The sequence below is a fragment of the Schistocerca americana genome, chromosome 8 (assembly GCF_021461395.2).
Source record: "Schistocerca americana isolate TAMUIC-IGC-003095 chromosome 8, iqSchAmer2.1, whole genome shotgun sequence".
Lineage (NCBI taxonomy): Eukaryota > Metazoa > Arthropoda > Insecta > Orthoptera > Acrididae > Schistocerca > Schistocerca americana.
The window spans coordinates 523,462,577-523,484,736 of NC_060126.1; the positions used below are offsets into that span (position 1 = coordinate 523,462,577).

The 22,160-nt window shown below is 45.4% G+C and overlaps 1 protein-coding gene across 1 annotated transcript in view; it reads right to left on the bottom strand.

Annotated features, from left to right (window-relative positions):
• The window catches only part of LOC124545961, a 252,720-nt gene that overhangs the window by 4,612 nt on the left and 225,948 nt on the right, over nt 1-22,160 (bottom strand). Inside the window, exons 13-14 of the mRNA XM_047124926.1 lie at nt 12,917-13,138; nt 3,764-3,904 (exon numbers count right to left, since the gene is read on the bottom strand). Of these exons, the coding sequence (XP_046980882.1) occupies nt 3,764-3,904; nt 12,917-13,138 (363 nt within the window). The remainder of the gene's footprint in view (nt 1-3,763; nt 3,905-12,916; nt 13,139-22,160) is intronic.

The window sequence follows — 22,160 nt, forward strand, 5'->3', positions numbered from 1 at the left end:
AGCCAATGTGTCAGCCTTGTTGTGCTTCACTGTCACCCCTCTTCCTTTCATTCTAGTGAAGCAACCATGCAGACATCACATCCATACTGTAAGTAAGAAATGAACCAGAGAAACCTATCACTGGCGGAATGAAACGAAATGTGTATCGTGATGAAACAACATATTTCTCTAGTAGTATATGCAGTACGAATATTAATAAGTAATTGACTCCACTGTTACTGACACCATGTGCACACAAATAGAAAATTTATCCAATGTTATTTCGGAAGCGTCAGCACCACCTACACCCAAATGGAGAATCTGACTAGTATTATTCCCCTTCCCTGGAGTTTTCAGGACAACTCCGGCAGAAGACCTGTTCGTGATTCCTGGAGTGTGGCCCGTCTATGTAAGTGTGAGGTACATGTATGCTAAAAATCTGGAAGATGCAAGAGACAACGTGGGTGCAAAGAACTGAACAAAGCTAGAAGAGCTCATAATAGCCGGCCGTGTGGCCGAGCGGTTCTAGGCGCTTCAGTCTGGACCCGCACGACCGCTACGGTCGCAGTTTCGAATCTTGCCTTGGGCATGGATGTGTGTGATGTCCTTAGGTTGGTTAGCTTTAAGTAGTTCTAAGTTCTAGGGGACTGATGACCTCAGATGTTAAGTCCCATAGTGCTCAGAGCCATTTGAACCATTTTTGAGCTCATAATATACTTCCTGATAATAAACAAAGTAAAAATGTATCACTTAAAAGTAAATCAGGACATCGTACAACTTATTGCAGCTAAATTAAATAGCAGCTTCAGATGCATAAAAAAGTACTTGTTGTAAGAACCCATTTCGACCCCTAGGCCGTTCTGAAGAGGTCAGCAATCAATTAGCACCCAACAGCCCGGCTGTACGTCCACGAGTGCTCGGGACAGGCGAGACAGCTGAAGTGTACTGTCTGGCTGATCAGGATACTGAAACCCTCAGTCAAAACCGTTCATGTGTTTCAGTCGTAAATTCTGTAAATAGGATTGAGTTTTATTTTACTAGCACTTGCAAAAATAAAATACTGAGCGAAAATTACATCAGATACAGAAATATGAACTTCATTATATGAGAAAATAACCCACTCTGCATATCAGATGCTTCTCACGACAAAGTTAGTAAGCAGCTAGGGAAAGTTGTAACTCCGACAAAAGCTTTCGCGGCATTGTCGAATATCATAAAAGTAATACCATAAAATTCCTCACGTCAACTACACGCGATATTCAATTATTCCATTATTAGGCATACGAACTAACCGTGGAAGAGTCTCGTGGAACGCATATTTGCAAACAAATAAATCAACTGGCCGTGTTGTTGTTATTCCATGACCATTTTGTCGTATTTGTGCCATCTTCTTGTAGCCTACAATGGGGTTCATTTTATATTGCTACGAGAAAACTGATTCACATGTGCAACAGTCACGTGTGTTATACACGTGCACCACATTCCTCCTAGTAACAGAAAATCTTTTTCATTACCGAGCGGGGTGGCGCAGTGGTTAGACACTGGACTCGCATTCGGGAGGACGACGGTTCAATCCCGCGTCCGGCCATCCTGATTTAGGTTTTCCGTGATTTCCCTAAATCCCTTCAGGCAAATGCCGGGATGGTTCCTCTGAAAGGGCACGGCCGACTTCCTTCCCAATCCTTCCCTAATCCGATGAGACCGATGACCACGCTGTCTGGTCTCCTTCCCCAAAACCAACCAACCAACCAATCTTTTTCATTGGAGGGCGCATGCATGTGGCACAAAAACGCTCTGACCGTGTGTTTTAACGAAAATAGGGTGTAATTGAAACTATGGTATAAAAAAAATAATCAGACGTAAGCATTTCTTATGTCTGTCGCATTATAGCTACATAAAGTGTGATTTTTAAAATATCCGCCTTCCGCATAGTACAGTGTTTTCCTTTTTTTTATTGTTTAGCTGTGCGTGTTTTGATATGGCTTTTTTCTGTTTTTGAGGTTGAATGTTTTGACGGCGGAATTTTACAAGGACTCCTGCCGTTATGCACTTCATGACATCAAGCATATCATGTTTTGTGTCTTGGAGACTGTTTTGTGGGATGTTGTAATAAACTATTTTTCACAGCTTTTACCATTTCGACTACCTGGTATCTACGTTTTTAGTAATAAAACGAATTTAAGAGGAGTTCTGATGGTACATTAACCGAGAGATTTTATGATATTACTCAGGTGACAGAGTAATAAGAAAAAGTATAAATAGGAGCAATTAAGTTCCACGAGAGTGTCTTGAGGATGGACAATATAAAAAACAAAAGATATGCTATCAATTACTAATGTGTACTTCTGCAGGCCACTGTTTAATAACCAAGCTTTAAATGATACAGGTTCAAAAATAAAACCGACACCCATATGCAGTGACACATAACTATGGACGTACACAGCTCTTTATTTATTTATTTTTTTTACAAACAGTATGTTAATGAAGTGTCTGAATCTTGAAACTTCCTGGCAGATTAAAACTGTGTAGCGGGCCAAGACTCGACCTCGGGACCTTTGCCTTTCGCGGGCAAGTGCTCTACCAACTGAGCTACCCAAGGACGACTCACGCCCCGTCCTCACGTGAAGCTTTTACTTCTGCCAGTACCTCGCCTCCTACCTTCCAAACTTTACAGAAGCTCTCCTGCGAAACTTGCAGGACTAGCACTCCTGAAAGCTGCAGAGTGAAAATCTCATTCTGGAAACATCCCCCAGGCTGTGGCTAAGCCATGTCTCCGCAATATCCTTTCTTTCAGGAGTGCTAGTTCTGCAAGTTTCGCAGGAAAGCTTCTGTAAAGTTTGGAAGGTAGGAGGCGAGGTACTGGCAGAAGTAAAAGCTGTGGGGACGGGGCGTGAGTCGTGCTTTGGTAGCTCAGTTGGTAGAGCACTTGCCCGCGAAAGGCAAAGGTCCCGAGTTCGAGTCTCGGTCCAGCACACAGTTTTAATCTGCCAGGAAGTTTCACATCAGCGCACACTCCGCTGCAGAGTGAAAATCTCATTCTGTCTGTATCTTTATTGCACGATGTGAAAATGAGATACGCAAACGTAAAAACTAGCGAATCGATGTAACCTAGAAATTACATAAATTAAAATACTGCAATATGAGAACAAATTTAACAGAGTCAGAGGAGGTTTATGCTCGCTGCACCATTGTAATGTAGATGTGAAGAGGGCATAGGAGCACTGTAGCTAGAGTTACAGTTCCTCGTTTGGTTATAAACCTAAGAAAGAGTTAAGTGACGAAATAAGCGAGGAGGATAAGAAGAAGAAGAAGTGCAACATTTAAGAGTTTCCAAGTGGAAGCATATGGGTGAAGGTCAGAATCATCGAATCGAAACGTTCAAAATGGTTCAAATGGCTCTGAGCACTATGGGACTTAACATCTGTGGTCATCAGTCCCCTAGAACTTAGAAGTACTTAAACCTAACTAACCTAAGGACATCACACACATCCATGCCCGAGGCAGGATTCGAACCTGCGACCGTAGCAGTCGCGCGGCTCCGGACTGAGCGCCTAGAACCGCTAGACCAAATCGAAACGTCACAAAGGGATAAAGTTAGTAGCATTGAACGCAGAAATAATTGACGCAAAACAAAAATGATGAGAAATGGAAGCAGCATGTTGAATAGAATGCTACTGACGGAGGAGATGATGAAGAAGAAGAGGGAAGGTGAATGAAGGAGCAGCAGGAAGACTAAATAGTGAAAGTGGAGGGAAGACGGAGCGAGGCAGTGAGCGAGTGGTACCTGGTGGACGCCGGTGGCGGAGAGCGGCCCGTTGCCCAGCTGGATGTACCTGGCCAGGTCGACCAGCTGCTGGCGGGGTTGGCGCGGCGCCGTCGCGGTCTGCCCCAGCACCAGCGTCACGCCGCCGGAGCTCACCAGGTCCTGCCGACACGGAGCGGCGCTCCAGTCAGTCTCATGCACACTTGTCAAGTTAGCGCAGGCTATCACAAGTAAGCGTAGACTGCGGTACTTTTTACAGTACCCCTGGTCAGATCGCAACCGAGTTACCGGTGCGTTAGATGTGTTGCATACCTGTCGGGCGTTATCTCATTCCAATCGCTCTTTTTGCACATACGATCAGTGTCTTATTAGATTCCCCTAGAAATCGGAAGCGATGAACACCCCAGAAACTGAGTAAGGATCTACATCTACTAAATGTACGTAACTATGAGGCGTAGTGCCTTCGCATCGCTCCTGTCACTTGTTAGGACGATATCGTTATAGGCATGAGTCATCGGCAGATGTCACCAGCTGACGTGGACCTGAGTTACAGAGCTGCACGTAGTTGTACTAGTAGGCGGCAGAGGTCAGCAGTTGACGGACAGTGCTAGCAGCCGTAGTCAAAACAATGTTGTAAAGTTATGTTTGACTAATATTTAATGTATTTACACAATTATAATTGTTTTATATGTGTAGTAATTAGCAGTGTGAGTGCTGTATGAGTGAAGAAGAACAGAAGTAAATGAAAATTGTTTTGTTTATTCACGAAGTACCAGTCAAACTATACAGGGGACTTGCTATAATTAAATGTGCAGTCAGTTTATGGTACTAATAAATCGTGAGTAGAACACAAATTAATCGGTAATTTCAGAAGGAGTAATTTTGTATTTGATACTTTTCTAAATTTATTTATTTAGCAATTGCCATGGAAAGAAATGTTTTACTATGATTGGTCATTGAAGTAATGCGCGGGTTAGCGCGGGATAATACTAAAACGAGATTTGCTGTTTGTGGTATCAGCCAATCAGAAAAATGCATGCTCGCGCCAATCTATGCTGGGAACAAAGCCTTTGGTGTGATCTAGGTCGGTCCGGGCTGAGGATTCGAACTAGTAACATGTCATTGAAAGCAGCTCCGACGAAAGTACTGTAAAATCGCGGAAAAATGCTAATTACGAGTTCGGGAAGTAGTACAAAGTGTATTTAAGTGAACGGTATAGTGCAAGTCGTGTGGAATTTCGGACGGAATATCAAAATTATTGCTTTTGACTGTTAGTTAAAACCGCGTGGCTTGTTGTGCGATCTAAGACTGGAACAGGTATTACGTGTAGAGCAGAGTGCACAACATTTGAGCCAGCATTTTCATAGCTAAACGATCCAGTGAACTCTATTAACTTCGGTAACGGGTGTAAATACCATAAACTGGCTACGTGTGTGATTGTGGTGAGCGTGGGAACTTTACATTGTATAGCCACTTAGTACGGACTTGGCAGTGTTAACTGTGATCTTTATAGTAAAAATACACCTGAAAATTTACATTGCCAAGTTAAAACTTTTATTTCAGTAGCTAGCCACATCCCGTTTACCGAACAATTCTATGTATGTTGCGACCTGCAGTAGACAGTAGTGGTCCAGTATTTTCTACCACAGCTTTTAGCTAGACAAATGAACATTTCTGGACACTGGCAGGGCGGTAGAAAAGTAACGTGTCGCGGCGCGACTAGTCTGCAATTCACAGTGAAGTATCTGGCAGAGGGTCCATCGGAAGATTTTCAAGGTAAACAGTTTTTGTTGTTGCTGCGCAACAGTCATACAATAATTTTTAGATGAACACTTTGCTGTTTGATTGCATTGTTGTTTATGTAATTAGGACCCAGGTTTCGGCCTTTTATGTAATTTTCAGGTGCTTGAGTTTACGTCATTAACATACAAGCGATTGAAAATGGCATAAAAGGCCGAAACCTGGGTCATAATTAAATAAAAAACAACACAGTCAAATGACGGTCTGTTCATTTAAACACTTTGAAGCTATTTCTCAACCTTTCCACTCTCGAACAGCGCGTGGTAAAAACGAACTCTTAAATCTTTCAGTGCAAGCTCTGTTATTTTGTTACGATGGTAATTCCTCCCTATATAGGTGAGCGCCAACAAAATATTTTCACACTCTGAGTAGAAAGTTGGTGATTGAAATTTCATGAGAAGACGCTGCCGCAACGAGCTACGCCTTTGTTTTAATGATTACCTCACCAATTCACGTGTCACATCCGGGGCACTCTCTCCCCTGCTCCGCGACAGTAAAAAACGAGCTGCCCTTCCTCGAATTTTCTCGATGTCTTCCGTCAATCGTATCTGATGCAGATCCCATACTGCACAGCAGTATTGGATAATTAGGCGGAAAACTGGAAAGACGGCAGATTTTGTGGGGGTTCGGGTAGGGGATAAAATCTCGATCAGACGACGCGGGAGGGAATTACGGCAAGCGACTCGGGAGAAAGACGGGACGGGACGGGACGCAGGACTCTCCACTTTTTATCAAGTATCTCTCAGCGACTGAAACTCGCATATTTTCGACCAGTCAGAGGTCTGTTGCACTATCTCTCAGGACATGTACACTACCCGGCTATTACCTACTGAGACAGCAAAATACTTTTGAGATTCTTAACAGCTTGGCGAACGAGTTTTCCACCAAGCCTGAAGGACAATCAATGAAAGTATAAGATTACCAAAATAAGAAATCACGCACCCACAATATTCCGCCGCTTCGTGCACTGGCCGACCGCCGTTACGGTCGGAATCCGCCACGTCGCGGACTAGGAGGGAGGTGCGTCCCACACCAAACGATTCTGCACTAGGTTACGACAGTTACTCATAGGCGTAGTTTTAGTAAATAAAGGTTTGCGAAACTAGCATTTCAGGACCCTGCCGCGACAGTACAGCTTCTAGGGCCAGCCCAGCGCGAGGGGCACGCCCACTGGGGTTAGTTCGGTGGTCGTGGCTACTAAAGTAGTTTTATACTTGTTCTGGCACATCTGTAACGCTGCAGTACTTTGTGGTACAGAAGATAAGAGGAATAACTTGTAGTTTCTCCTAGAACAATTACGTAGTCAGCTTGCCCATTAAGACTAAGGAACGCTACTGTATATCAAGCACCATGTGAAATTTTAGTAAACTGTAGGACCCACTAATCATTTAGGAGGTGGGTTTGTTGTATGATGAACATCGTTAAGAGTAAAGAAATAAAAAAATATTCCAGAAGAGAATCTCTTTAGTAGAGCTGTTGCATTTTCTACGTCTTTTGCCAATAAACCGCAGTCTCTGGTTTACTTTTCCACAACATTATCTACGTGGTCGCTGCAGTTTAAGTTGTTCGTAACTCTAATCCCTAAGTATTTGATTGAAATCAAAGCTTTTAAATTTGTGAGACTTATCGTGTAACCGAAATTTAGCGGATTCCTTTTAGTATCCTTGTCGGTGACTATAAACTTTTCATTATGTAGAGCCAAATGGCCCTATTCACACTGTACAGATGTCTTGTCTAAGTAATTTTTCAGTTGGTTTTGATCCTCTGATAACTTTATAACAAGATAAACGATAGCGTCATCTACTAATAATCTAAGAGGGCTGCTCAGGCCGTCTTGGAAATCGTTTGTGTGGATCAGAAAAAGCAGAGGGCGTATAACACTTCCATGGGGAACGCCAGATATTACTCCTCCTTTACTCGATGACTTTCCGTCAGTTACTAAGAACTGTGACATTTATGACGGGATATACACTATGTGATCAAAAGTATGGGGACACCTGGCTAAAAATGACTTACAAATTCGTTGCGCCCTCCATCTGTAATGCCGAAATTCAATATGCTGTTGGCCCAACCTTAGCCTTGATGACAGCTTCCACTCTCGCAGGCGTACGTTCAACCAGGTGCTGGAGGGTTTCTTTGGGAATGGCAGCCCATTCTTCACGTAACGCAGCACTGAGGAGAGGTATCAATGTCGGTCGGTGAGTCCTCGCACGAAGTCGGCGTGTCAAAACATCCCAAACCTATTGTATAGGATTCAGGTCAGGACTCTGTGTAGGCCAGTCCATTACAGGGATGTTATTGTCGTGTAACCACTCCGCAACAAACCGTGCATATTGAACAGGTGCTCGATCGTGTTGAAAGATGCAATCGCCATTCCCGTATTGCTCTTAACAGTGGAAAGCAAGAAGGTGCTTAAAACATCAATGTAGGCCTGTTCTGTGATAGTGCCACGCAAAACAACAAGGGGTGCAAGTCCCCTCCATGAAAAACAAGACCACACCATAACACCACCACCTTCCGAATTTTACTGCTGGCGCTACACACGCTGGCCGATAACGTTCACCGGGCATTCACTATACCCACACCGTGCCATCGGATCGCCACTCCACATGAATCGTCATTCTACACAACGTTTTCGCGCTGTTCAGTCGTCAAATTTTTACGTTCCTTACACCAAGCGAGGCGTCGTTTGGTATTTACCGGCGTGATGTGTTACATATGAGGAGCCGCTTGACCATGAAATTCAAGTTTTCTCACCTCTAGGCTATCTGTCATAGTAGTTGCAGTGGATCCTGATGCAGTTTGGAATTGCTGTGTGACGGTCTGGATAGATGTCGGCCTATTACACATTACGACCCTCTTCAACTGTCGGCGGTCTCCGTCAGTCAATAGACAAGGTCGGCCTGTACGCTTTTGTCCTATTCTTGTCCCTCCACATTTCCACTTCACTGTCACATCGGAAACAGTGGACCTAAAGACGTTTACGAGTGTGGAAGTATGACACGAGTGACATTCAATCACCCGACCACGTTCGAAGTCGGTGAGTTCCGCGGAGCGCCCCACTCTGCTCTCTCACGATGTCTAATGACTACTGAGGTCGCTGATATGGAGTACCTGGCAGTAGGTGGCAGCACAATGCATCTAATATGAAAAACGTATGTTTTTGGGGGTGTCCGGGTACTTTTGATCACATAGTGCATGAATGGCCCCGTAACGTAGTGTTCTACACAGTTATCCTGTCTGTTTCTTCAAAATAAACACTATTTATGGCAAAATTGAAATTGTCGATATTTAATTTAGGTTCTTTTCAAACGTGTTGTTTTGTAACGTGAAAAAGAGGGGCTTTGTAATAAAGATGAAAATAAAAAGAAATTTTGATTTATCAAATAGAGCTAGAAAGCGGAGTTTCCTTGAAGATAAAATTAGAAATAAAAAACGGAAAACAAAAACATATCAGACGTCACTTGAATACGTCATCGAGCTACATATAACGTGTTTCTGTCATTCATAGCCGGCCGCTTTGGGCGAGCGGTTCCAGGCGCTTCAGTCCGGAACCGCGCGACCGCTACGGTCGCAGGTTCGAATCCTGCCTCGGGCATGGATGTGTGTGATGTCCTTAGGTTAGTTAGGTTTAAGTAGTTCTAAGTTCTAGGAGACTGATGACCTCAGATGTTAAGTCCCATAGTGCTCAGAGCCATTTGAACCTTTTTTTTTTTTTTTGTTATTCATAAACAACTTTCGAAACTTATGAATAACAACATGAAACTCCTACCTTCGATCATGATGAAGTACGCGGTAGTCTAATACTGTACGATGTGCGGTTCTTATTATGTGCAAAACAAACAAACAGACAACAAACAAAAAAGAGAAGTCGTCGGCTCCCAATTTTTCTCTCATTTCTGTTTCTACCCCTACCAATGCTGTCATTACTACCGGTAATCCTACTACCTACTACTGTACCAAAACTGTCCGGCCGTTGTTTCGATACAGAGGCAACTCTTGTCTCATCCTTCCTGACAGCTCGAAGCTGACTGCCCGCACCAGGAGGTCCTGTGCCGTCAGACACAGGTGAGCACGCCTTCTTCCTCACCTCGAAGCATCAATCTGGCGCTGCCTCTCCTGTACTTTTTCAGACTTCAGCAAAGTTCCTGACTAGCTGCGACCTTTTCCTCTATTTCGTTTCAACCAGGGTTGCTAGTCTGTAAAGGTACGCTCCAGAGTTTGGAAACGTCGGATAGATGTACTGCCAAAATGTGACATAGAAGAAACTGTGTTTCTCTGAATATGCAATCCACCACAACATATTTAATATGAAACAAAGATGGACGCCTGTAGTGCAATAAGAAGAACCTTTAAGATAATTATTTTTGCCGCAATTTCGCGTATCTCATTTAGTAAAGAATTTGTGATTCTGTAAAACATACATTTCTCTCCGTACGCATTTCTGATTCGAGATCGATGTTAAGGACATAATAATTTGAAGACCATTGAACGTTCCTATGTACCTGAGAAGAGTTCAGAAGTACGAAACGACACTGTGGGTACGCTTGAAGTATTTTTTCAAAAGTATTCACCAGAGACCTGAGCACAACTGACCCACTGTTTCACGAGTCGGAGGATTCTTTGTTCCCAGAATTCCTGTGTCTGTGGCGGGAGCCAGTGCTCCACCGTGTCCCTAGTTCGCCGTCCGAGTCGAAGCGCTTCCCTTTGAGATGTTTTCTTTTTCCAGCGGACCAGACACATGGACAGCAGAGCGACGTGCGACGTGACTGAGCTGTAGGCCGGATGCTCGAGCTCCTACCGCTTGAACCTGGACATTGCACATTGTGTGACCTTGGAGACGTGTCGTGGTCGCGCGTTATCGTGGGGCCGAAGCGCTCCCTCCGCGAGCAGCCCAGGCCGTTTTCTCTTTTTTGGACTTGCGTAAGCTGCGGAGTGTCTCACACTATACGCCACTGTTAAGGGTTTTCCCGTGCTCGAGGAATTCGGTTAGTTGCGGACGTCGGGAGTCGAAAAAGACGACAGCCTGCCGAGAGCAAAGCTTCGATGTTTTTTAGGGCGAAAGTGACGACACTACATTCTCGTCCACAGATGTATCACAACGTTATCCCAAAGCGGCGTTTGCAGACTTCAACCGGTTTGGTTGCTACAGCGTTCCGTACATTTTCATTTTAACACTCGTTATGTGTGTTTCTAGCTAACTGTAAGTTGTCTCTGAAACTTAAGGGAGTCAAACATATGGAAAATGTAAATAATAATGTACAAATTGCACGCATATCGTTCACTGAGGACCAGGACCAGGATCCCAAGTTGATGCCGCAGATTTTCTTTCCTTTAACCTCTGGTGGAGTCGCTACATTGTTAGACACGACTTATCAGCATTCATCACGATAACGTTATATAAATATATTTTATCTAATCATCTGTTGTCGTAACCAGCTAAAACAACAGCCCGCTGCATCGTGCTAAATTTGTTGTCGTTGCTATAATCTTCAATCCGAAGACCGGTCTGATTTGGCTCTCCACGCTACTCTACGCTGTGCCTCGGTACATAACTATCGTCTCCTAAGTGCAGTTGAACATACTTACTACAAGCAACCTTAGTCTACCTCTAGAGTTTCCTCCTCCCGCCACTCGCGACTCCCCGCCCCCCCCCCCCCCCTCACACTTCACACTTCCGTTCCTTGCATTACCAAATTAACCATTCCTTTGATGCCTCACGATGTGGCCCATTACACGATCGCCTTTTTAGCTGTTCATTAGGTATGGAGCTACCCAGATAATCCACAGAATTCTTTTGCTGCACTACCTTTCAAAATCTCCTATTGTCGTCTTGTCTGAACTCACCAGAGAAAAAAAACTAGTAGGAGAAATAAATTACACATTTGAGTTCGCGATCTGGTGTGCAGTCTTCATTCCAATTCCTTTCTAGCTCGCTCATTTAATTTAATTAAATCCAGTTAGATGATATTGGTTGTTTGTGACGCAGATGGTAATGCTCCAACACGAGACTCTATATGGGGGGCAGTGTTTTTAATTGGCATCTGATGATGGCTCTATCAACGTGTTCTATAAATGTAATTAAATAATTTAGAGACGCAAACTACTTGGAAATTTGAATAAACGTGATTCTATATTAGATTCTGGCATTTTTCACATTGGTTGAAGTAAACTTCCTCTTAGCCCGCCTGGCTAGCCGCGCTGTCTAACGCGCTGCTTCCCGAGCGTGAAGCTGTGCCGGTCCCCGGCACGAATCCGCCCGGCGGATTAGTGTCGAGGTCCGGTGTGCCGGCCGGCCTGTGGGTGGTTTTTGAGGCGAATGCGGCCTGGTTCCCCTTATTCCGCCTCAGTTACACTATGTCGGCGATTGCTGCGCAGACAGTCTCCACGTACGCGTACATGACTATTACTCTACCACGCAAACACTTGGGGTTACACTCGTCTGGTATGAGACATTCCCGAGGGGATCCACTGGGGGCCGAAACGCACAATAACCCTGGGTTCGGTGTGGGCCTGCGGTGACGTGGGTGGACTGCTGTGGCCTGTTGTGGGGTTGTGAACCACTGAGGGCTACGGCGGGACGAGGCCTCTCCGTCGTTTCTAGGTCCCCAATTCAATATACACAAATGCAAGCTTCCCCTTATTTTGTTGCCATTAATATGCAGCTTTCGGTGTGATGCCATTCTTAAATGTATGTAACAGTAAAACGTATGGGAATAGCCACACTTAGGCCAGAGAGTACGACCTTAACAAATTGCTCTTGCAATAATCTAACGGCAAGTTCATTGAACTTCTCAATCACGGACATAACAAGTGTTTCTAGTATAATAGTCAGAGTATCTCTTAGAAGTTTGTGGACATACAATACTATACATTGTGTCCCAGGAGGAATAATCAATATTCAGGAACATGACATGAACGATCATTCGAAGCAGAAAATCTAGTAAAGGTGCACTTGTTGATCTTCGTTGCTGCGATACAAATCTCCTCTTATTGAACAAGTGCTGGTAGCTCTTAAGGTACGGTACGCGTTTTAGAGCCTATGTTTACCAGAGTTTTTTTGCTCCTGAATACTAACCTTTCCTATTGCGACACCCTATACACAGTGATACGTCGCAGCCATCTGGGGCACTGGATGTCTGCTGTACTAGCTTCACTTATTACCATATCTTCGTCTGTGAAGTTCGATAGTGTGACCAACGTCCTTCGATCACAATATCACGTGTGTATTCAGATCCGTTCTTAGACTGTACCCCCAAGTATAGCCATTTGATAGGTTTTGATTTTGCACGCAATTGGAAAAGGATTCACAGCTTGAAAGGGTACAAAATAACCGGATGTTCTCGCTCAGTGAGTAGGCCGGCTGGTGCTCACCTGCAGGTTGTAGCCGACGCTGAGGTCCCGGAGCACGGGAATGCCGAGCGGACGCAGCCACTCGCTGGGCCCCACGCCGGACAGCATGAGCAGCTGCGGGCTGGCCACCGCCCCCGCGCTCAGGATGACGTCACGGGAGGCGCGCGCGCGCAGCGTCGCGTTGGAGCCGGCCAGCACGTAGCGCACGCCGGTGGCGCGCAGGCTGGCCGCGTCGATGTCCACCTGTGTGCGGCCAGCGGCGGAGAAACGTTACAGCCCTGCTACGGGTACCCACTAAAACTGACAACTGGGGGCCGGCACTTCGAAGTAGCGATGTATCGAAACATAGATATATCGGACACGCGGTCTCGCAATACTTTATTATCGACATTTGCCCAGCCTGTGTATCGATAGCACTGATATACTTCTGTCGTGGAGATGTAATCGGATAATATTATTATTACCACCATCTAAATCATAATACTCAAAACTCAGATCTACTTTCTATTTTAACATTTAAATTCCATCTACTGTCCACATTAGCCTTTTATGAAGATTTGAGAGTAGCGAGGATTACAATAAACTTTCTAGTTTACTTAGCTCGTCATGGATAGTTGGCTCCAGTTTTTCTTGACTAAGTGTTTGATTCTTGAATCTGAAAATGTCGGCTTTCAAGTCCTCACGGTTGGATTGATCTAAATAAATTTGAAGATTGTTGCTGTAGAATTTTTGTTTTCAGGTAAATATATTTTTTCACATTTTAGTATATCGTACAGTCGTTTCATTTTTCACGTTAATAAAGCCGAAATTACATTGTTCGAACAAAATACGAAAATACGTCAGGTCACATCAGAGGCATGCTTACGATTCTCACACTCTGCGGAAACCCCCAAGGGGGTCCACAACTTTTTTGTGGATACGTGCTTAGTGAGCACGGGACCCCGAGCTAATGTGGCCCTCCTTCCTTTCCGGGCTGCATACCTTCCCTTTCCGCATCCTTCCCCGTCCCCCATCTTCGCCCCCCCCCCCCTCACCTCTGGCTCTTTCCTTCCCTTTCTCCCCCTCTGGGAGTATGGTTTGTGCCTACGTCCGGAGACGGACGCTCGAAACTGTTACAAATTCCTTGCTTTCTACACTTGCAAGTCTTCGTCCTTCCTCTGTCCTTCTCTTTTTCTTCCCTCTTCTCTTTGCCCTTTTCTCCGCTGCGGCGTTTGAGACCCCTCTTCTTTCCTTTCCCTTTCTCTTTTTTTCTCCCTGTGCGTGTCTGAAGGCCGACCCACGCACTTCCATGCGTAACCGGTGACGGGGTAACGCGTAATTCCCCGCCCCGGGTAGACAGGTAGGACACGTACGTACCCCCTGGTAACGGCCAGGCCCAGGGAGGGGTGATTACCCGAGCTGATACCTTCCGAAAGTGCCGATTGGTCCCTCCGTCCGTTTGTCGGGAGGTGTGACCTGAGGTGTAAACAATCACCTAAGGCGGGAGTGCCCTCAGAGAGGGCCCCCACAAGGAGGAGCGCGCCATCGGTGACGCCGGTAATCGTGGGGGATTCTTCCGCAATGGTTTCCTCACCTTCCACTATGTCTGCTCACAAGCGCAAGTTCACTGAGTCTCAGCCACAGACAGTTCTTCCATCGTTGCCACAGTTCCTTGTTGTTTCTCGGTCTGACGAAGGTCACGACTTCTCCACGGTCAACCCTTTCATTATTCAGAAAGGTGTCGACGCAATTGCAGGTCCTGTAAAGTCTTGTTCCAGATTACGGAATGGCACCCTGTTGTTAGAAACAGTCAGTGCCCTCCAGGCACAAAAATTGCTGCGTACCTCACTACTACACACCTTCCCTGTCCGCGTGGAACCGCACCGTACTTTAAATTCCTCGCGTGGAGTCGTTTATACACGCTCCCTCGATGGATTGTCTGACGAAGAAATTCAGCACTACCTGTCTGACCAGGGCGTAACAGTTGTTCATAGAGTCATGTAAAGGGTTGACACGAACATCATTCCAACCCGCACTGTCTTCTTGACATTTGACAAAGTTCAACTCCCATCGAAAATCAAAGCAGGCTATGAGATAATTTCCGTTCGCCCTTACGTCCCAAACCCAACGCGTTGCTATCGGTGTCGGCGGTTCAATCACACCAGCCAGTCCTGTTCCAATCCGGCCAAATGTGTTACGTGTGGCAAGGATGCCCATGAAGGTGCTTGTCCACCTCCATCCCCTCGCTGCATCATCTGTATGGGTGACCACGCTGCTTCCTCTCGGGATTGCCCCGTTTTTAAGGACGAAAAGCTCATCCAGGAAATCAGAGTGAAGGAAAAGGTGTCGACCTTTGCTGCTCGAAAATTATTCGCCAGTCGACAGCCCACCGTGCCTCAGACAGGAAAATAGAGCACTGTCCTTGCTTCTCCTCGGTCAACAAAGGAGGCGGCCACGCAGACTTGCGACCTCACCTTTAGTGCCACGGTCGTCAGATCGGCCAGCGCAAAGATCGCCCGTTCAACCTCACCACTTTCGCCTGCCCACTCTATGGCTCACCCTTCATCGGTTTCTGCTACATCTCTAGCCCAAAAGTCAGACACCAAGACTTCGAAAAAAGAGCATACTCGTGAAGATTTTTTACATACCCCAGCTTCACACCCATCGGTTCCTCCTTCATCTAAACATCATACTTCCAAGAAGGTTACAAAGAAACCCAATTCATCTCCTTCTCCGCCAAGGCGTGTCCCATCTACAGCACCACCTGGCGGAAATCGCCCTCGGCCGTCTTCTGTGTCGCCGAGGCGCACTGCTGGCGGCCGATCAACCGGCCGATCGCTGGTGGCAGGAGCTGCTCCTGAACAAATCAGGATCTTCTGCCTTCGTCTGAATGCCATTCCATGCTGTCGGTCGTTAGCCCTGAGCAGTCGTTGAGTTGACAGCGACCTTGGTCACATTCCTCCATTTTCTGTTCACTCTATATCCATTATCCACTGGAATATCCGCGGCATTCGAGCCAATCGGGATGAATTGTCGGTCCTCATACGATCCTACTCGCCGGTCATCTTCTGTCTTCAGGAAACAAAGCTGCGTCCCCATGACCGCTTTGTTCTCCCTCATTTTCAGTCTGTCCGATATGATCTCCCCTCTGTTGAAGGCACTACAGCCCATGGAGGACTCGTGATTCTTCTTCTCCATGATACTCTCCATTATCACCCAATCCACTTAAACACTTCCTTCCAAGCTGTCGCCGTCCGTCTTTACCTTTCTGGATATCCCTTTTCTCTTTGTACTGTATACATTCCATCGTCCACACCAATGGCACGAGCTGATCTCCTTCATCTTCTTGGTCAGCTTCCACCCCCCTATTTGCTGGTTGGGGACTTCAATGCCGACCACCCGCTTTGGGGATCTCCACATCCTTGTCCACGTGGCTCACTCTTGCTAGACGTCTTCCACCAAGCGGATCTAGTTTGCCTCAACACTGGGGTCCCTACATATTTGTCTGCCTCCACGACAAATTTATCTCATTTGGACCTTGCGGTCGGTACTGTTCCGCTAGCTCGGCGCTTCGAATGGTTCGCCCTTGATGATACACACTCGAGTGACCACTTTCCATGTGTCCTTCGACCGCAGCCTCAACTGCCATATATGCGCCCGCGACGCTGGAAGTTTGGCGAAGCCGATTGGACACTTTTTTCGTCTCTAGCGACATTCGATGACCGTCACTTTCCCAGCGTCGACGATGAGGTCAAACACATTACCGACGTTATTCTTACAGCTGCGGAACGTTCAATACCACGCACCTCCGAATTGCCCCGGCGCCCCCCAGTTCCTTGGTGGAACGAGGCATGCCGTGACGCAATACGTGAGCGGCGACGTGCTCTCCGCGTTTTCCGCCACCATCCTACTTTGGCCAACTGTATCCGCTATAAGTAGTTCCGTGCGCGATGCCGTCGTGTCATCCGCGATAGCAAGAAGGCAAGCTGGAAATTCTTTATTAGCTCATTTAACACCTTCACTCCCTCCTCGGAAGTTTGGAGTCGGCTTCGACGGTTCTCAGGCGCGCCTAGTTTCTCCCCGGTCTCTGGGCTCACTGTCGCGAATGATACATTAGTGGACCCCGTCGCAATTTCTAACTCATTGGGTCAGCGATTTCGAGCTCTTCAAATTACCCGCCAGCGTTTCTCCCGAAGAAACGTGCAGCGGAAGTGCGACCTCTCGCTTTCTCCTCTCAAAATCGCGAAAGCTACAATACTGTTTTCTCCATGCGGGAACTACTGTACAACATGCACTCTCTTCTTCTCGCTCCTCCGCCCCAGGACCGGATGGTATCCACGTCCAAATGTTGCTGCATTTATCAACCCATAGTCTGCGTTACCTCCTTCGCCTTTATAATCGAATTTGGACCGACAGTACTTTTCCCAGACGATGGCGGGAAGCTATCGTCGTTCCTGTTCCGAAACCTGGAAAGGACAAACATCTCCCCTCTAGCTATCGCCCCATTTCTCTCACGAGTAGTGTCTGTAAGGTTTTGGAGCGTATGGTGAATTACCGTTTGCTTGGTGGCTGGAATCCCGCAGTCTTTTAACACCTGCCCAATGCGGATTCCGAAAGCATCGTTCTGCAGTTGACCATCTTGTTGCTCTCTCCACTTATATCATGAGCAATTTTCTCCGGAAACGCCAAACAGTAGCAATATTTTTTGATCTGGAGAGAGCATACGATACCTGTTGGAGGACAGGCATCCTCCGCACACTGTTCTCTTGGGGCTTTCGAGGTCGGCTGCCCCTTTTTCTTCGCGAATTTATGGCAGAGCGTACATTTAGGGTGCGGGTGAACACTACTCTCTCCCGTACTTTCTCCCAAGAAAACGGGGTACCCCAGGGCTCCGTGCTGAGTGTTGTACTGTTTGCCATTGCCATAAATCCAATTATGGATTGTCTCCTTCCTGATGTCTCGGGCTCCCTCTTTGTGGACGATTTTGCGATCTACTACACCTCTCAACGGACCAGCCTTCTTGAACGACGTCTTCAAGGATGTCTCGATCGCCTCCACTCTTGGAGCATCGAAACCGGCTTCCGTTTTTCTCCCAGTAAGACCGTTTGTGTTAATGTTTGGCGACGTAAGGCGTTTCTTCCGCCCTCCTTACATCTAGGTCCTGGCAACCTTCCGTTTTCAGACGTCGCTAAATTCTTGGGTCTTATGTTTGACAGAAAACTGTGCTGGTCCTCCCATGTTTCCTATCTTTCGGCTGTCTGCGATCCCTCAACACCCTCCGTGTCCTGAATGGTACCTCCTGGGGAGCGGACCGAGTGGTCCTTCTCCGCCTCTATCGCGCCTTAGTGCGCTCGAAATTGGACTATGGAAGCATAGTCTACTCCTCTGCTCGGCCGTCTATTCTTCGGCGTCTCGACTCTATCCACCACCGTGGATTACGTTTAGTGTCTGGAGCTTTTTACACCAGCCCTGTGGAAAGCCTTTATGCTGAGACTGCTGAACCTCCGCTGTCCAATCGGCGAGCGGTCCTTCTGAGTCGTTATGCTAGCCATCTGTCTTCCATGCCTGCTAATCCAGCCCATGACATTTTTTTCGACGCCTCCTTTGATGTAGGATACGCAGGCCGCCCCTCCTCCCTACTACCACCGGGAGTCCGCTTCCGTCAACTGCTCCATTCTCTTTCCTTCCGCTTTCCTAAAACCTTCTTGACAACTTGGGGTACAGCACCGCCTTGGCTCCGTCCCCGGATCTGGCTGCTCCGTGACCTTTGTCGATTTCCCAAGGAAGGTACCCCTTCACTTGTTTATCGTCGGGCATTTGCTGCTCTATGTGCACAAATGACAGAAGCCACATTTATTTACACCGACGGCTCGAAAACATCGTTAGGTGTAGGGAGTGCCTATATTGTTGGCGACATCCCAAATCACTTTCGGCTTCCCGACCAGTGTTCGGTTTATACTGCGGAGCTTTACGCTGTTCTCCAGGCTTTCCACTACATCCGCCGCCATCAGCGGATACAGTACGTTATCTGTTCAGATTCTCTCAGCTCTCTCCTCAGTCTCCAAGCTCTTTACCCTGTCCACCCTCTGGTCCACAGGATTCAGGACTGTCTGCGCTTGCTCCACATGGGGGGCGTCTCGGTGGCGTTCCTCTGGCTCCCAGGACACGTTGGTATCTGTGGAAATGAGGCGGCCGATATTGCAGCCAAGGCTGCAGTCTCTCTTCTTCGGCCAGCTATTCAATCGATTCCCTTCGCCGATCTACGGAGCGTTTTATGTCGTCTTCTTCATTTATGGCACGCACATTGGTCGACACTTCCCCATAATAAATTGCGGGACGTGAAAGCTCTTCCTTGTGCTTGGACCTCTTCCTCCCGAACGCGTCGTCGGGAGGAGGTAATTTTGACTAGACTCCGGATAGGACACTGTCTTTTTAGCCATCGACGTCTTTTAAGCGGCGATCCTCCCCCACTCTGTCCCCACTGCTCTCAGCTGTGGACGGTAAGACATCTTTTAATTTAGTGCCCCTATTTTAATCCGTTACGCTCCCGTCTACAGCTATCGCCTGATATATCGTCGATTTTAGCAGATGACACGCGCTCAGCCGACCGCGTTCTCAAGTTTATTAGTGCCAGTGAAATGACGTCAGTAATTTGAAGCTTTTTTTGGGGACAACCAACCCCTTTCTGTAGTGGATTTTTAAGCCTTCCTTCTGCTTTTAGTTTCTCCAATTTTATGACTTTCGTTCCCATTGCTGCTGGTTTCCATTTTCGGTTTTTTACTGTTTCCTAAGTCACGGACCGGGCGCTAATGACCATAGCAGTTTTGCGCCCTAAAACCGAAAAAAAAACTCTGCGGAAAAACCAAGTTCCAAAGGGTTTACAATCTTTCTTAAGAAATGAATTTCTGCTAGTTTCTGTTACATTATTACTTTCGATTATTATTTCACGAATGAATGGAGAAATAAACATAGTAAGCAGAATAGTATTGCGCATTTAATAATGGAAATTTTAAGTGTGCCAATAGCTCAGCATTACTTTTCCTCAACAGTAGTTGTCGATACCAGTATTATTTTAGAATTATGGACAGGTCATTATTATCTCAGTTGCTTTTCTGAAAAGTTTTATATAATTTTATACACCGTGTGTTATATTTCAAACTAGAATTTATGAAAATGAATTACTATATAAAATGTTTTAGTCTCGATGTTATAATCGATAAGTACTAGTTCTGAACGTACAGTTAATTTTTTTTTTTTTAAGAAACGTTTGAATTTACGAACTATTCACACACTTAAAATTTGTGTTATTAATTACGCAATACTGTACTGGTTACTATGTTTATTTCTGGATTCATTTACGAAATAATAATCGAAAGTAATAATCTAACAGAAACTAGTGGAAATTCATTTGTTAAGAAAATTGTAAACACTTTGGAATATGGTTATTTCCGCAGAGTGTGAGAGTGGTAAGCATGCCTCTGATGTGATCGGACGTATTTTTGTATTTTCTATGAACAACGTAATTTCGGCTTTGTTAATGTGAAAAATCAAAAGATTGTATGATATACTAAAATGTGAGCAGATAGATTTACGTAAAAACACAATTTTGCAACAAAAATCTTCAGATTTATTTAGATCAATCCAACCGTCAGGACCTAAATTGTGAAATTTTCAGCTTCAAGAATGAGATCCCTAGTCAAGATGAACTGGAGCCAACTATACAGGACAAGCTAAGTAGACTAGAAAGTTTATTGTAATCCTCTCTCCTTTCAAATCATCATAAAAGACTAATGTGCACAATAAACGTAATCAGGAAGGAGAGGGGAGATTACAAACGGTACTTACAGTTTCCTGAGTTGACGTTCTTAGAGAAATTTTGATTGTTGTCAGTTGTATACATTCGTAACCTCCTCTTACCTGAAAGTAAGGCTGACAGAAATTTTTTAAATGTAACTGTCGCAACCTCTTATGTTTGTGTTGTTCGTTGATCGGTGTGTGTTTGTATTCATGATTTTTCATTGTGAAGACAAAAAAAGGAAGTGCCTTTCAAAACTAACGTGTGGAAGCATTTTAAATCAAACTATAATAAAAATGCAGTTATTATGAGAAGGTACTCCGAATCTCTGGTAATATCGCGTACTTAAAAGCTCGTTTAAAACCTCATCACACGAAAACTTTTGATCTGAGCCGGCTCATCGAGGAACCTGTCAGCTGCGCTCCTAGTCCAGCAGTCTCTTCGCATTCGTCAGCTACTCATTCAAGCTGTGCGCATGGAGGTATCGCTATTGTTTTGAGAAATGTTGCTTCATATGCAGGAAGAGAACGAGACAAAAAAAAATAAATGAAGCGATTTGTTTCATATTTGATAAGGCTTGAGTCGTGTTATATTGTGTAGAAATAAGTTCGTGACATCATTATAAAATCTTCATTAAGGTAATGTAGAAATGAAATTTGGTTTTCGTTCACAAAGTCCACTCCTCACAGTTTTGAGGAACACGTTATAATATGAATTTTAAAAGAAAAATTTTTTGCACCGATATATCGAAATTTCAATATTATTCTTTCGATCTATCGTCGATATTGACATTTAGTATAGCGATTTTAAATATATCAGACATCGATATTTATCTATTCCTACTGACAGGCAAATTCTAATGGTTAAACGAGCTGTAATTATAACAAAGAGAGGTTGCTGTTGTGGCAGAGGTATTGATACACATTGTTGTTCTTCTTGTGGTCTTCAGCCCGATAGCTGCCTAGATTCAACTCCCCATGTAGGTCTGTCCCGTGCGTGCTTCTTCATGCCTGCGTAACTACTGCGGCGTACGTCCTCTCGAACCTGCTCACTGTGTTCTTTCCTTGTTCCAGTTCTACAATTAGCACCTCCTCATCCCCTCCCCCAACAGTCCCGCGAATTACCACATCAGGGTGGCGATTCTTCTGGAAAATCTGGAATTCTCAGGGAATTACATTTTACCTGGAAAAATAGGGGAAATCTGAGGGAATTTCAGAAATTTCATAAAATCTCAGAAAGTTCTGCGTTTATAATCTAGTATTCAAATCGTATTTTATTGAGTTTTATAAATCACAAATTTCAAAATACTTAATAATTCAGTGTGTGTTAATTATAAGAATATTATTCCATACAAATTACTAATCTTTATAAACTGCCGTTAAACTACTTCTCATGCCTGATATATAGCTCAGCTGAGAGGAATCAGAAATCATTATTTTGCTATGTTCCCCCCCCCCCCTCCTCCCACTCCCCATTAATTTATCAGGAGCT